General features: G+C 42.2%; 2 protein-coding genes across 3 annotated transcripts in view; one reads left to right on the top strand and one right to left on the bottom strand.

The window, feature by feature from the left end:
* Positions 1 to 3,502, bottom strand: part of LOC124621870 (26S proteasome non-ATPase regulatory subunit 4) — an 89,751-nt gene extending 86,249 nt beyond the window's left edge. The window contains exon 1 of the mRNA XM_047147333.1: positions 3,374 to 3,502. Coding sequence (XP_047003289.1) covers positions 3,374 to 3,399 — 26 coding nt within the window. The 5' untranslated portion in view covers positions 3,400 to 3,502. The remainder of the gene's footprint in view (positions 1 to 3,373) is intronic.
* Positions 3,503 to 3,705: 203 nt separating this feature from the next.
* LOC124622324 (WD repeat-containing protein 48) overlaps positions 3,706 to 17,256 on the top strand; it is a 161,549-nt gene continuing 147,998 nt past the window's right edge. The window contains exons 1-2 of one of the 2 annotated variants that reach the window (XM_047147999.1): positions 3,706 to 3,946; positions 10,352 to 10,568. In XM_047147999.1, the coding sequence (XP_047003955.1) occupies positions 3,899 to 3,946; positions 10,352 to 10,568 (265 nt within the window). In that variant the 5' untranslated portion in view covers positions 3,706 to 3,898. Of the gene's footprint in view, positions 3,947 to 3,997; positions 4,103 to 10,351; positions 10,569 to 17,256 lie in introns of those variants that run through there. The other variant, XM_047148000.1, reaches the window with a different exon arrangement.

Genomic DNA, 17,256 nt, shown 5'->3' with positions numbered 1-17,256 from the left:
CCCCGTTCACACATGTTACAATTTTAAATATTTCCACTGTACAGATCTATCTTCAAGAGAGTAGATTGCACACCATTCTCTTCTTAATGCAGCCTGATTTGTATTATTATTGTTGCTAGTGTTAATAATTATTACTGGTAACGTTAATAATTAATGGTGTTAATGAAAAAGTGTCATTACCAATTAAAACCGTATCTTATAGCATGCCGAGTGTTCTCTACTGTAATGCATACAATATGATGTGCAATTTCAGTTCTGGCGACAGTGCTTCATGCATTACAGTACCTTTATTCCTTATGAAATAATTAACTGTATTTAGAAGAAAAATGAACAGTTTTGGTGTCATTCTAAGATAATTAAAAGAACTTCTTGGATCATCCGTTACAAATTATTTCAATAAGGATGCTGAGCAACCGAGCAGATGTCTTTTCTTCATCCAGTCATGAATCGAAACGTTTCTTTTTTTTTTTTCTTATGCAGCGATTCCACACAACAAGCTTTAAATCCATCACAACTCGTGCAACGTGCAGCAGCCAAAACTTTCATTTCATACACGACTCAGGGACCCACAAAACGATGAAACTGAAATGTGTACTGGTGTCACTGTGTCTACAGTCATATATGAAACCACTTGCGTGCAACTCATTCCACGCAACGAGTGGTGCAACCCAATGTTGTTGTGTAAACTAGGCTTTATTATTAGCAAGTAGGCCCACCTGGAAACTAATTTCTGGGCAACTGGCAAGGTTTAAGATACCACTAAACATTCTTTGGGCATTTCGAATCACCCTGTAATACAGTACAGTTATGGTGACCCTTATATTCAATAGCCGGGCCAGCTACTTACGTACAGTAACATTTAAATTGAGAAAAGGGCAGCAGGCAGTTGCAAAGTCTGTAATTTATTGCAGATCTAGATTTTGACTATAATGCAGGCATGACTAGTACAATAACAGTCATAAAAGGCCCAATGTGTCAGACCATAACATGTAACAAAATGACAGTGTTCTAGTTAGCCTTTACATGACAGACACAAAATGGTTGTTTATGGTTTTGGTCGGTTTTGTGTTTTGCATATAAAGTGCACTTTTGTCATATTTTATGCTCTGACATGATGGGAAATTTAAAAGTCTTTGGTAACGCACTGATGATTATATTATATTTGAAATCGAGATCTGCAATAAATCACAGATTTTGAGACTGACTGCTGTCCTTTACTCGATATGAATATTCAATTGATGCTGCACACACACGCATCCAATGGATTCCAAATTGATAATTTTTAAATTATACCTCTATCACTTCAATCTTTCTATAACTTTGACCAAATACCTGTGAAAGGCCTACGTGGAATATTCATCCCATCATTCAGCACAAACTACTCCAGTCTTATCACTAGTATATTCTACCCCATTACCGTCAAGTTTTAATGTCCAAAGCACACCATGAAACCACACCATGAAACTCTTCTTATATGAATTATTATTAGTGGAGATGATATTACATTCTTCTCATATACTGCTCAAGAGAGAGATATGAAGATATGTATGCATGCAATGATAAATTTACATCATTGTAAAACACTTCATTTGGTGAAAATGAAATAGCCATATTATCATCTCGTATGGATATCAAGCCGGGTGATGGTGGGGGAATTAGATTAGGAAATGAGACACTTAAAGTAGTGAATGATTATTGCTATTTGGGGAGCAAAATAACTGATGATGGTCAAAGTAGAGAGGATATAAAATGTAGACTGGCAATGGCAAGGAAAGCCTTTCTGAAGAAGACAAATTTGTTAACATCGAGTATAGATTTAAGTGTCAGGCAGTCGTTTCTGAAAGTATTTGTATGGAGTGTAGCCATGTATGGAACTGAAACATGGACGATAAATAGTTTGGACAAGGAGAGAATAGAAGCTTTCGAAATGTGGTGCTACAGAAGAATGATGAATATTAGATGGGTAGATCACATAACTAATGAGGAATAGAATTGGGGAGAAGAGGAGTTTATGGCACAACCTGACTAGAAGAAGGGATCGGTTGGTGGGACATGTTCTGAGGCATCAAGGGTTCACAAATTTAGTAATGGAGGGCAGCGTGGGGAGTAAAAATCGTACAGGGAGACCAAGAGATGAATACACTAAGCAGATGCAGAAGGATGTAGGTTGCAGTAGGTACTGGGAGATGATGAAGCTTGCACAGGATAGAGTAGCATGGAGAACTGCATCGAACCAGTCTCAGGACTGAAGACCACAACATCAAGAACAACAACATGGATATCACAAACCATTTAAAATATAAAGTATGGTATGCTGAGATAAGGTAGTAAATAAGAATGAAAGCTAAAAATGATGAGGGGATAACCACAATTTTCAAGCCAGACAAGCAACATAAAATTTAATTTCAGTTTTCAATTGTTGAACTCAATATGATAAAGCGAAGGTGGCGCAACAGTTGTTAGAGACTATGAAAGTTGGGAGAGGCTGCAGATATGGCATGTCTGAATTGCAATGGAACTAAAATTATATTTGCTGTTTGTATGACAGTCACAGAGGATAGCATAATAAGCGAAATAAACCTTCGAATCATAAGTATCATGGAGAAATTATATTTAAGATATAGGAAGATATTAAGACTTGGTTAGACGCTAATGTATCTCTCCTGTATGCAACTGTATAATACTAAGAAACTTAAGTTTGTCGGTCTTAATCAGGTAGCACGTGACAAATGACATAGATTTCATTGTATTAGGTGTGTCAAAATGTATTTGATTCAGGCCTCTGAGAATTAGTGTGGCTGAACCACGAGTACAATAAATGCTAATATTAAGCATCCCAATTTCACTGGAGCAGTACTCATTTTTGTAGTGCCTTCAACGTAGTATGTTACCAAACTTTAGGCCAGCCAATACCCCGCAGACGTAACTATTAACCCCAACTTTCCGCCACAATACCATTCAGTGGTAAAACTCAACGGGGAATATTCGAGAGACCATGACAATACGACAAAGTAAAACTGTTGTACTTAAGTTAGTACGTGGCTACTTCTTCATCCAAATTCTTAATCGTCTTGCACATAATTTTAATCCATGCATCATCAAAACTCTCGTTTATTCATAGCAGTGCCTGACTCTTGTACTCTATGAGCAACAGATTATGAACATATGGGCAAAACCATCTTCATCTAGCTTTTTATACGCTATCTTCAAACCATAATATACAATGAAATGTACGGCAAACGTCACCAAACGAATTATTTGTTACCACAGGACGCACAAGTTCTGCTGTGTCATTTGCCGTGATCAAGAACACTGCAATAAAAAGAATAACAATAGCTCGGTCGCTAATTTCTTGGAAGACTGTAAATCTTACCATATCATAGTACTTTCTAAAACCATTTTTCCACTCTACTCTTCGGTAACCACCAATTTTTCACACCAATCACAATACTTTACAGTCACTGGGTACAAAATGCAAACAACTCATTCTCAAAGATAAAACACTTTCAATGACATGTACCAAGAACATAGATAGAAGACTATGAATGTTGGTAATCGGTTGATAAATTAAGTCGCTGTATTGTTAAAAAGGTCCTAGAATCAAATACACATCAGATAACATTTATTTAAATAGTTGATTCACAAAATCTTGATTAAATATATCAATCAATGGATCGTCAGTTTTTACTTTGGCGACGAATACTAGAAAATCACTGAACCCAGATGGTAACTTTGACAGGCATAGATGTAATGATGAATACAAGTGAACGGTATGGTGGCCGGGGTTAAGTTGACAATTTAATGTTTTCAAACTAATAAACAGCTAAATGCTACATTTAAGTATCATGGGATAGTTCACTTTATTTACCGTTCATATAATTTATTTCGCCTAGAAGCTATGGCTACTCACAAATCTGGGGGCCAAAGTGGCAGGAAGAAAGTTCAGGTATGTTTTTTTTTTTTTAATTTAAAAAGTTTTATTTTTCTAGTAGAGTGTGTTATGATGGGCAGTCTTAATGTGCAAGTGCTTTCCCCACCTTACACTAGAGGGAATTGTGTGTAATACAAATTACTTAGAGTCCACTACATTGTGTATTTGCCGGTATGCGACATACATTTTACTGTGTGTTTATTATTTTTATTGTGATCAGAATTTGACGCTGATTAAATTTAAGAGAAAAAAATTAGGCAATTCTGGATATTTCCGGCCACTTAAAAGTTGCTATGCGAAAGCAAATAAATATGGTTTTAAGAGACAGATTTTCATTGTTGCTTTAAAAGTCCTAGAAGCATAAAGCCTTCGCTTTTAAAATGAGAACGAACAATCAGGCACCTGCCCAGAAAGAAAAATCATGACGCGAAGATGGTAGAGGACGACATCTAATATGAACATTATGAAAAATGGGGGTTGCTATTAGACATATTCGTTACGAACGGTCTACCAGACGGGGGGCCGTAGCCACACGACATTTCATTTCACGTAGATGATAGCCACGAAAACTACCCGAAGATTGCCAGATCATATTCACGTAACTCCTCACGTTATGATCACAAACGATTTTTTTTGTTAGCGAAGAGTTAAATACTAGTACAGTACCTACTAGGGAACTATAGTACTAGTAGGCCTAATAAAATTCCGTATTGTTTCCCAAATGGTATCCTTTGGTACAATCCTAATTTTGGATGTTGTAACGGCGAATTTGATGTTCTTTAGGTGTTATGGTTCAGCTTTATTTGAATTAGGCAGTTGAAAATATGTCTGTGAATAATCATTACTCCTAATTCAGTAAATATGGGTGTAGGTCATGTTTTGTCATGGTGTGTACCGCATCCAGTGATCTGCTTCAACCTGTCCTTCAAACCAAAGGGAATAGAATACCCTATTGCATTTTGCTGTTTCTCCCACTCGGTTTTGGTGAAGTTCTTGGTTAAAAAGTCATCTCTACTGATAGCTCAGTTGTTGATACTCGCATCTGATATGCCTTCACATGTTCTGAGGGCCATGAACAATGTTTCTTACCACATGGCAGCAGTGTGTTTACGCAGAATTAGTGACCATTATGTAAGCGCACTGTTGTACATGCCCAAGTAGTTTACAGGCCAAATACCAGTGCTAACCTCTGAACATGTTAGTTTCAACCATACACAATATTCTTACTAACCTTCATGGTACCGGGGGCTCGGTTGTGTGCTGCCAGGTACTGAGTCTGGGGAAGGAGCATGCTGATCAGTAGCAGAAGACACTACTAAGATGGATATCTTGGAGCCATCTTTGGCATCCAACTTGCAGTCAACACCACTTCTTTGAGTTGAGGAGGCATGGAATGTGGAATGGCTTACCATGGCCACTACCGACAAGCTACAAGCAATAACAGATTCACTGTTGCATGGTGATCTTCCTACGACCCTTTCTGTGAGGAATGTACTGCCCTTTGCTGGCTCCAGATTGGTTACACCTATCTGACTTGTGGTCAGATCCTTAGGTGAGAGGACCCACCGGGCATTGTCTTTGTGACATTCTTCTATTGATTGCCTTTACCCTACTCGAGAGCTCCATCTTCACTGCTTTGAAGCAGGCATTGAAATGTGAAGACTCATTGACACAAACTTGAGGATTCACTGCCTCTGCTATCATGTGGCAATGTGCTAGTAGTAGATGTATATTTTTTTCCTTCCCCCCCCCCCCCCCCCCCCACCTCTGAAGTTTTTGTCATCATGGGCTCATTGACTCTTTTTATTATTGTATGATGCAAACATTTTGCAAGCAATCTACAGTGACTAGGAGATTGCAGCTTGGCCATGGAAATGAACCTTCCCCATCAGAGGACTAGTGCTAGGAGCCTTTGACTTCTTCAGGTAAATGCACTTTCCTCACCTCATGGCATTTCATTAGTTCTTATAGCTGACTCTCCACTTCAGCTGAAGCTAGCAGTACTGGATGTCAGCCTTCCCCCATTATGTAATAATAATAATGTAGCTTGTGATGTCACACATGCACAAATGGAAAGAGAACAAAACCCTGACAACATTTGTTATGTGTCCATATTACTTTTTGGAATGTAGGCTGTGCTGACTGACTGATCCGCAGCATACGCTGAGGTCTAGGTTAGATTTGAAGGTGATAGTTCGGTTGTGAGTTGACAAAGCCAACGTATATGAACACAAGGTCTTAGGTGTGAAGCCATACTGATGTGTGGCGTAGCTTGAGGTGAAGGTTAGTTTGAGAGGTGACAGTCTGCTTGTACATGGAAAAATCAATATTTCAGTTTATCCGATTTGTCAGTGGTGTACATCTTCTCGAGTCCTGTGCATCAGATAATATCACTTTCTCTCTCTCTCTCTCTCTCTCTCTCTCTCTCTCTCTCTCTCTCTCTCTCTCTCTCTCCCTCTCAAACACACACACACACACACACACACAAGATGCTGTTACTTACCAAACGAAAGTGTTGGTATGAGACAATAAAAAACACACAAACACACACACAAATTTCAAGCTTTCGCAACGCAAGGTTGCTTCGTCAGGAAAGAGGGAAGGAGAGGGAAAGACGAAAGGATGTGGGTTTCAATGGAGATGGTAAGGAGTCATTCCAATCCCGGGAGCGGAAAGACTTACCTTAGGGGGAAAAAGGGACAGGTATACACTCGCTCGCGCGCGCGCGCGCACACACACACACACACACACACACACACACACACACACACATATATATATATATAAACAAAGATGAGGTGACTTACCGAACGAAAGCGCTGGCAGGTCGATAGACACACAAGCAAACACAAACATACACACAAAATTCTAGCTTTCGCAACCAACGGTTGCCTCATCAGGAAAGAGGGAAGGAGAGGGAAAGATGAAACGATGTGGGTTTTAAGGGAGAGGGTAAGGAGTCACTCCAAACCCGGGAGCGGAAAGACTTACCTTAGTGGGAAAAAAGGACAGGTATACACTCGCGCACACACACACATATCCATCCACACATACAGACACAAGCAGACATATTTAAATATGTCTGCACAGGGTGATCCTCATTACCAACAAACACTGTCTGCCTGTGTCCGTTCATGCGAATGGACAGTTTGTTGCTGGTCATTCCCACATAGAACGCTTCACAGTGTAGGCATGTCAGTTGGTAAATCACGTGGGTGCTTTCACACATGGCTCTGCCTTTGATCGTGTACAACTTCCGGGTTACAGGGCTGGAGTAGGTGGTGGTGGGAGGGTGCATGGGACAGGTCTTACACCGGGGGCGGTTACAATGGTAGGAGCCAGAGGGTAGGGAAGGTGGTTTGGGGATTTCATAGGGATGAACCAAGAGGTTTCGAAGGTTAGGTGGACGGTGGAAAGACACTCTTGGTGGAGTGGGGAGGATTTCATGAAGGATGGATCTCATTTCAGGGCAAGATTTAAGGAAGTCGTATCCCTGCTGGAGAGCCACATTCAGAGTCTGAAACAGTCCCGGAAAGTATCCTGTCACAAGTGGGGCACTTTTGGGGTTCTTCTGTGGGAGGTTCTGGGTTTGAGGGGATGAGGAAGTGGCTCTGGTTATTTGCTTCTGTACCAGGTCGGGAGGGTAGTTGCGGGATGCGAAAGCTGTTGTCAGGTTGTTGGTGTAATGCTTCAGGGATTCCGGACTGGAGCAGATTCGTTTGCCACGAAGACCTAGGCTGTAGGGAAGGGACCGTTTGATGTGGAATGGGTGGCAGCTGTCGTAATGGAGGTACTGTTGCTTATTGGTGGGTTTGATGTGGACGGACGTGAGAAGCTGGCCATTGGACAGGTGGAGGTCAACATCAAGGAAAGTGGCATGTGATTTGGAGTAGGACCAGGTGAATCTGATGGAACCAAAGGAGTTGAGGTTGGAGAGGAAATTCTGGAGTTCTTCTTCACTGTGAGTCCAGATCATGAAGATGTCATCAATAAATCTGTACCAAACTTTGGGTTGGCAGGCCTGGGTAACCAAGAAGGCTTCCTCTAAGCGACCCATGAATAGGTTGGCGTACGAAGGGGCCATCCTGGTACCCATGGCTGTTCCCTTTAATTGTTGGTATGTCTGGCCTTCAAAAGTGAAGAAGTTGTGGGTCAGGATGAAGCTGGCTAAGGTAATGAGGAAAGAGGTTTTAGGTAGGGTGGCAGGTGATCGGCGTGAAAGGAAGTGCTCCATCGCAGCGAGGCCCTGGACGTGCGGGATATTTGTGTATAAGGAAGTGGCATCAATGGTTACAAGGATGGTTTCTGGGGGTAACGGATTGGGTAAGGATTCCAGGAGTTCGAGAAAGTGGTTGGTGTCTTTGATGAAGGATGGGAGACTGCACGTAATGGGTTGAAGGTGTTGATCTACGTAGGCAGAGATACGTTCTGTGGGGGCTTGGTAACCAGCTACAATGGGGCGGCCGGGATGATTGGGTTTGTCAATTTTATGAAGAAGGTAGGGGTGCAGGGTGTCGGTGGGGTCAGGAGGTTGATGGAGTCAGGTGAAAGGTTTTGTAGGGGACCTAAGGTTCTGAGGATTACATGTAATGAAGACTTGTTTTCACGAAAAGTTCACATTCACATTCGACAAGGGTGCTGACAATGATGCTATTCAGTGCACTAAAACCAACTTTATCAAAATCGGAAGAATGACTCTGGATATGTTCCTGTGTGTGTTGCTGGTATTGTTGGATAAGCTGAAACATTCATAGATACTTCCATGAATTATTCATGGAATTTTCTGTGGAGCTTGCCCTGAGACATTTGGCATTGTTCTGAAAGTGCCTGTCAGTTTCTTTCTTAGCAGCATTTTTGTGCACTTGTCTGTATATTCCAATGTGGCATTGATGCCAAACACTGTATTGTATTGCAGTATAGACTTAACAAGTTTTCTATGAGCAGCCCCTTCCATAGACAGACAGCAGTTTTCTAGTGCTGTACCAATAAAAATGAGCTTGTCATTTGCATTATGTACATTGAGGTGGAGGATGAGAAAAGGAAAGTTAAATGGTAGGGAGCTAGGCTGGTGAGTGGTAAAGTGCTGCCAGCCTTCTGCATGTACATTGATAATAAGACAACACACATCCAAGTGTGAGGCAGAACTTTATGAAAAATTAACAAGAAGTCACATACTTGTTTATTACGAGAACAGAACATAATAAATGCTTCCACACAGGTTGGGACCACACTGTACTATAGTGCAGCATGTCTCGATAACAGGATGGTGATTCCTTATGGCAGAACACAGGGATTTTCCAAAGTTCCGTTCCCCAGCATCCGTGGTTTCAAATGCACATGCTCACCATGTTTCTGTGTTGCACCTGGATGAAATTAAAACCACCACAAGCCTCGTGGTTACTGGGTAAGGCAGCGTATTCAAAGACTCTGGCTGTAACACACAACTCACCGCTGCCCAAGCAGGAAGCAAACAGCCAGTTCCAATTGTGTTTCCACCCCATTAATGGCCACCATGTCTACCTCCAACTGGACCCACCTGCCAAAGTGAGTATCTCGGCTGTTACATAGGGCTGCCAGAAAAATGTCACCCACAAGTTGCAGTACTGCAGTGGGGTTCTCAACCAACTTCCTTGCTGTAGCTAATGTGCGAACCTTTTATCCTCATTAAACACTACGTCGCTGGCACCTAGAGGGAAGCCCGAGCTATGGTTACTGCACACGAGGCCAAAGACATTACGTCAGAGTGGCAGATACCTATAAAGGCACAGCTTTAGCCTGCTTGGGTGCAGCTCAGAAAGTGCAGAGAAGTAGAATGCTACCATGTAAGGTAGGTATTTTCTTTTGTGTACGTAGTGGTTGATCCTTCTTGTGTATGGTGAGTGGTGGCCTGTTCTTGCACCTTGTTTTCCCAGAATCTGGAACAGATCATAGCTGAATAATTTCAGTCTAGTAGTTTGATGGATAACTACGACTTCATTGAGTTCAGTGTATGTCTTAATAATGAAATGTTGCTAAATAAATATGAAATCACATTTATATAATAGAGGGAAACATTCCACGTGGGAAAAATTATGTGTCTGCTTGTGTCTGTATATGTGTGGATGGATATGTGTGTGTGCGTGTGTGTGTGTGTGTGTGTGTGTGTGTGCGCGCGAGTGTATACCCGTCCTTTTTTCCCCCTAAGGTAAGTCTTTCCGCTCCCGGGATTGGAATGACTCCTTACCCTCTCCCTTAAAACCCACATCCTTTCGTCTTTCCCTCTCCTTCCCTCTTTCCTGATAAGGCAGCAGTTTGTTGCGAAAGCTTGAATTTTGTGTGTATGTTTGTGTTTGTTTGTGTGTCTATCGACCTGCCAGCGCTTTCGTTCGATATGAAATCACATTTAGTTACTTGGTGTTCTCTGATGATAATTTGTTGTAGGTATCTTTCGTGATACGAGATGAAACAGAAAAAAGGCACAGGGCAGGAGTTAATTCCTTACAATATGACCCGCACCTCCAGCGGTTGTACTCTGCTGGTCGTGACTCCATTGTGCGTATTTGGAACTGTCGTAACATGAAGGATCCATATCTACAATCAATGGAACATCATACAGATTGGGTCAATGACATCGTTCTTTGTTGTGGAGGAAAAAACTGTAAGTATTTTAAAAAAGATGTTAATATTAAATGAATTGAATACTGTACAATACTTTTCTTCAATAATTTGATGTAACTTAAAATTGAACAGCTTGACATTGTTCTTTCTGAGTGGTTAAATACAGAAAAGAGGGAAATTTTTAAAAATTGTATTCTTGTAAATAAATAGTATTGGTGATGGTTGTTGTTTTTGTTGTTCTTAATGCCAACAGTTATGTTTAAAGAGTCACTAGGTCCCATAATGGATTACAGGAAACTGCAGAAGTGATGAAGCCTATGAAGAGGCCTCATTGTTGACACAAATCCAGAATTATTGTGGCAATAGTGGAAATATAAAATTTCCTTTAGTAGATAAACAGAAGAGTAGAGGGAACCATCACATTTTTCTTGTCGCTCATGAATTTTAATGAAAGATAAAATTGCTGTTTTTTTCCCATTATTATATTGATTTATATCTGAAGGGCATTATTTTTATTGTTCTTTAAAGATCTGGAAACTTGTGAAAAATAAAACATAACTGAAGTGTTTTGCTAGATGATTGTGGTACCTCGTATTGACTGGAACAAAGGAATGAGTTGCTTATTGAAACTTCCTGGCAGATTAAAACTGTGTGCTGGACCAAGACTCGAACTGTGAGGACTGGGCGTGAGTCATGCTTGGGTAGCTCAGTTGGTAGAACACTTGCCAGCGAAAGGCAGAGGTCCCAAGTTCGAGTCTCGGTCCGGCACTCAGTTTTAATATGCCAGGAAATTTCATATCAGTGCACACTCTGCTGCAGAGTGAAAATCTCATTCTGGAAACATCCCCCATACTGTGGCTAAGCCATGTCTCCACAACATCCTTTCTTCCAGGAGTGCTAGTTCTGCAAGGTTCGCAGGAGAGCTTCTGTGAAGTTTGGAAAGTACGAGACAAGGTCCTGGCAGAAGTAAAGCTCTGAGGGCGGGGCGTGAGTTGTGCTTGGGTAGCTCAGTTGGTAGAGCACTTGCTCGTGAAAGGCCAAGGACCCAAGTTCGAGTCTCGGTCCGGCACACAGTTTTAATCTGCCAGGAAGTTTTCATATCAGCACACACTCCGCTGCAGAGTGAAAATCTCATTCTGGAGTTGCTTATTATTGGGCAAAACTGAAAGTTGCAATTCTGCATATCTGATTTGTTCTGTGATGTCATCAAGATGGTGACACTAGTATTTCTAGTGTATGCAGTATGGCAACTGTGACGTCACTAATCACACCCGTGAACAAACATAAATAACATGGGAAACATTTAACCACAGCTAAACAATGAAACTAACAGGACAGCTGTGGGAAGTAGAGGGTTTTGGGCCGCGAAACGCTAAATATATGACACTAAAGATAACACTACCATTACAAATTAAATATTAACCCTAAAATCAAACATGCAAAATTATTAATATTTAGCATAGCCAAAAAAATGCAAAAGTGAAAACCATTGGTATCATAATTTTGACTTGACCTATAAAGCTCAAGCAAAGATCATGATACCAGTAACAAACACACTACTCGAAATGTGGTATTGCAAATAAAACGTGACCTATATAGTTCAAATGAAGTTCTTGATACTATGAACCCATACACTACTCCAAAACCTGTTACTGACACACTTGAATCCATTCTCCAAACCTTCACTTACCCTGCCTGTGGAAAACAAAATCCACAGTACAACAAATGAAAATTCACTTGCAGAACTAAAATAAAAAACTTAACCTAACCGACATTTGTAAATGTCGTGTAAACTCACGATACCTACCAATCGCAATGTGAAAGTCTTGAAAACTTCCACCATTACCAATTTCGATGCGCACAAACAGCTATAAACAAACATAACGTACCACACATACTGCAGTAAAAAAATAAAATGAAAAGAAAGTCTGGTACTACACACACACACACACACACACACACACACACACACACACACACACACAACTAAATCCTTCACTATCAGTTCAGTTAACTGTAGAAACATAATTGTAGACAACATATCTTTGCCCACATTGCAACAAGCCATGACCTACTTGTAATTTTCTGTGTCTTACCCGTGACTGAAAAAAAAAAAAGAAATAAAAATAATTTTAAATCTCCAATCATGAGAAACAGTGACACTAACAAACCCAAATGCAAAAACAAAACCATCAGCCGTGATACGCAAAATTTAAATAGCTCACTTGCAAACTGGCGCAAACTCCCCAATAACAATCTGATCAAGTCAACTCACAATGTCAAATGATTTACTAACATACCTAAAAAAACAACTTCGGAACAAACATCCAGCACAAGAGAGCACCTCCAAATGCTGAAACACATTATCTGCATCATCATGTGAATAAAAAACACACTGGCACCATGACATCACACAGCACATCATTATGTCACACCCCAGGTGGCCCACCACTCTTGGGTGAGTACATGCTTGGCTACCACAGGGCCCCAGCCTTTGCAGCACCTCTTCCCTTTCCATGCTGTGTGTCTATACTTCTGCTATCCTTTCTCATCTTCATTGGGAAACTTGTCTAGCATGTTTTTGGTAATGTGTTCTGAGGTTTTAATAGCCAGACATCAGAACAACCCCCTCATCTGTCTTGTCTTTCTTTGTTTTCCGCCTCATACCAGTCCTCCACTTCAGTGTTTGAGGTTCCTCTATGTTTCTTCTTCCTCCCTGTGCACTGCTGAAGGCCAACCCACACGACTTTATGCACAACAAGTGACTGGCTAATGCATAATTCCCCGCCCCAGATTGAGAGGCTGGGTTCACATGTACCCCCCCCCCCCCCCCCCCCCCCCCCCCCCCGTGGTACAGGACAGGCCCATAGAGTGGTGAATGCCTGAGCTGTGACCTTCCCAAATTTCCAGTAGGTCCCTCTGTCAGAAGTTCGGGAGGTGTGACCTATCATCTAAGGTTGATGAGCCCCCCTCTCCTCTCTCTCTGAGGGACCCCCAGTTGGAAGGAGTGTGGCATCGGAGACGTTGGCAATTGTGGAGCATTTTTTCGCAATGAGCCACTTACCTTCATCTCAGTCTCTGTCTACTAAATGTGTATGGAAAGAGACTAAAGGTTCGAAGAGTCTCCCAGTCTCACCTTGGTTCCTTGTGGTATCACATACTGGGGAGGGTCAGACCTTTTTCTATGGTTAATCCATTCACTATTCATAAAGGTGTGGGTGAGATTGCTGGCCCTGTGAAATCTTGCTCTCATCTACGTAATGGGACTTTGTCCTTTGAAACCAACAAATGTTGGTGGACTGAGACATGCCGTGATGCAGTTCATGTGCGGAGAAGTGCTCTCTGCGTTTCTCAGTCATCCTATGATGCCGAACTGAATTTGTTGTAAATGGATGCGAGTGCAGTGTTTGTTGTCGCATTTTTCAGGATAGCAAAAAAGCTAGCTGGGTTCCATTTATTAGCTCTTTTATCATTTCCACTCCCTCTTCCGTCATGTGGGCCAACTTCCAGCGGCTCTCTGGGGCCAAAACCCATCCCCTAATTTCTGGCCTGACTGTAGCAGATGATGTCATTGTGGACCCCATTACTATCTCCAACACCTTAGGCCGCTATTTTGCAGAGATTTCGAAATCCACCCACTATCACCCTGCCTTTCTCCATCAGAAAAGAGTGGAGGAGGCTCGAGCGATACCCGTCTCGTCTCAGAATTGTGAATGCTACAATGGCCCCTTACTATGAGGAAGCTAGATCATGCTCTCACTTCATCCTGATCTTCCGCCCCAGAGCCGGACGATGTTTACATTCAGATGTTGCAGTTTATTTCAGGCAAGCACTGTCTCCTTCATACATATAATTGCATCTGGGTGGAGGGCAAGTTTCCCAGGCATTGGGTGAAGCCACTGTCATACCTGTACCTAAGCCTGGTAAGGACAAGTAACTTCCTTCTAGCTACCACCTCACTTCTCTCATTAGCTGTGTTGGCGAGGTGGTGGAACATATTATTCATGTCCAGCAGATATGTTGGCTTGAGTCTCACACTTTACTAACCACTGCACAATGTGTGTTTTGAGTGTGCCATTCTGCATTTGACCATCTTGTCACTTTATCAACCCATGTCATGAATGGTTTTCTGTGGGCATATCAGTCTGTGGCCATGTTTTTTTAACTTGGAGAAGGCCTACAATACCTGCCAGAGGACTGGTATCTTCCTTACTCTCTACATGTGGGACTTCCAAGGCCGCCTGCCATGTTTCCTTCAGGAATTTCTAAAAGACGGAGTTTTCAAGGTATGTATGAGTTCTGCCTTGTCGGAGAACTTTACCCAGGAAAACTGGGTGCCTCAGTGCTCCGTCCTGAGCTTCATCCTCTTTGCTATAGCTATTAACCTTATTATCGCCTGTCTCCTGCCGGGGGTCTCCGACAATTTTGCAATCTGTTGCAGTTCTCCATGGACTTGTCTCTTAGAGCGGCATCTTCAGCGATGTCTCGATCATCTTTACTCATGTAGGATCGACAATGACTTTCACTTTTCCATTGACAAAACTTTTTGTGTGACTTTCTGGCAGTGGAATGGGTTTCTTCCACCATCTGTACATCTTGGGCCTATTGCTCTTCTGTTTGCTGAAACGGGGCTTATGCTTGATAGGAAACTTTCTTGGTCCTCCCACCAGTCTTACCTGGCAGCCTGCTGTATCCGGTCCCTCAGTGTCCTACATGTCCTAAACACTACTTCCTGGGGAGCATATCGGACCACCCTTCTCTGTTTGTACCAATCCCTTGTCTGTTTGAAGCTAGACTATGGCTGTTTCGTTACGCATCTGCATGTCCATCCACCTTACGCTATCGAAATACAATCCACCATCGTGGAATCCGTTTGACCACTGGCACGTTTTACACTAGCGTGGTTGAAAGTCTCTACTGCCGAACTGTTGCTATTGTACCAGTGTGATGTTCTGCTCAGTGGATACGCCTGCCATTTGCCTGCAATGCCCGGTCACCCATCTTATACCTCCTTCTTCAATGACTCTGACTGCCAGTATGGGGTGCATCCCTCTTCTGTGTTACCTCTTGGAGTTCTCTGTTGGTTATTGCTGCAGCAGCTTAACTTCACGCTACCTGACACTTTCTTCATGGGTGTCAACCCTTCACTACCTAGGCTTCGTGCGGCGGCCGGCCCGTGTTCACCTTGGACTTAATTCTCTTCCTAAGGAAATTACTCCAGGTTTGATCTATCAGTGTAAGTTTCTCAACCTTTCCTCAGAACTTAGCGACGTACTTTTGTGTACACTGATGGCTCTCGGACTGACCATTGTGTCTGGTATGCCTTCTCATTGGTACCGACACTTTTCATTACCGGCTTCAGGAACACCACTCACTGTTTACAGCGGAATTCTTTGCCCTGCATCAGACCATGCAGTACATTTGACAACACAGGCTTTCAATTGTGCCATATGCTTCGATTCTCTCGGTGTCCTTCAGAGCCTGTGTGTGTTGTACACAGTCCATCCCTTGGTTAGTGGGCCCAAAAAGCTTCCACCTTCTCACTCCTGAGGGAGGCACTTGTACATTTATGTGGGTCCCTGGTCACATCAGTCTGATGGGAAACAAGGCAGCTGATAGTGCTGCATAGGCTGCAGTTGTCCTGCCTCGGGCCACTAGTTCTTCCATTTTTTCCAATGATCTCCGTGTTGCCGTCTGTCAGCAGGTGATGTCCCTTTGGCATTACCACTGGTGTTCTCTTCATGGGAACAAGCTCCAGGGAACTAAACCTCTCCCTGTGGCTTGGTCGACCTCCTTTCTGCTCCTTTGCCATGAGGAGATGATTTTAGCTAGGTTGTGTACTGGACACTCATTTTAGCTATCGCCATGTGTTAAGTGGTGATCCTCCACCACTTTGTGCTCATTGTCATCAGCCTTTCATGGTTTACCATTTCCTGACAGATTGCCCTTTTTTTTTTACCACTTACGTTCTAATGCATTTTGCTGCCTGAGTTATCGGCAAGTTTAGCAAACGACGCATGGGCTGTTGCCCACGTTTTACTTTTTACCTGTCATAGCAATATGGTGAAGGACATTTAATCTTTAGTTCGGAACCTCCATCGTCTCTACAGTGTATTTTGTGGATCTTTCTCCAAGAGGTAGTCCTTGTTTTTAGCTCTTTCCTTCCATTGATTGGGCTTAACATATAATTGTTTTTAACTCCTTTTTTGTATTAGTGTTCTGAGGTTCTGACATTGGTGCGTATGACAAAACAAAACAAACAGTTATGTCACAGATCAAAGGAAATGGGTGGAATTGCAACTTTCTGTTGACCTCATTCTTGTGCCGAGTTAAACATTCATGATTATTAAAACAACATGCGGTTAAAGCCATGACCAATTAGTACAGACTCGAAAACCCATATACATCAGAATAGAAACTGTGCCATACTTTTTTTTTCCTATTGGCTGTACTGTTAGTTCACCACTCATTCTGTTGTTTCTGTGTATTCTCAGTGTGAGTCGATTATTGCCGTATCAGTTGTGTTGTTGCCTATCAGGAATATTAAATCCCCCTTCAATGTACTCATGGGGATGGTAGCATATGGAATGAAGTGTGGACTTGTTGCTGAAATCCCTTCCAGTGGCTGCTGTTTGATATGAGACAAGAGTTGTCTGTTGGTGTAGATTTGATTTTGTGACACCAAAATTGATCCACACAATGGTACCACTCCTCCATTAGACTTGAGG

The sequence above is a fragment of the Schistocerca americana genome, chromosome 7, assembly GCF_021461395.2.
Source record: "Schistocerca americana isolate TAMUIC-IGC-003095 chromosome 7, iqSchAmer2.1, whole genome shotgun sequence".
In the NCBI taxonomy this organism is placed as follows: domain Eukaryota; kingdom Metazoa; phylum Arthropoda; class Insecta; order Orthoptera; family Acrididae; genus Schistocerca; species Schistocerca americana.
This window is presented reverse-complemented; position numbering and strand designations above follow the sequence as displayed.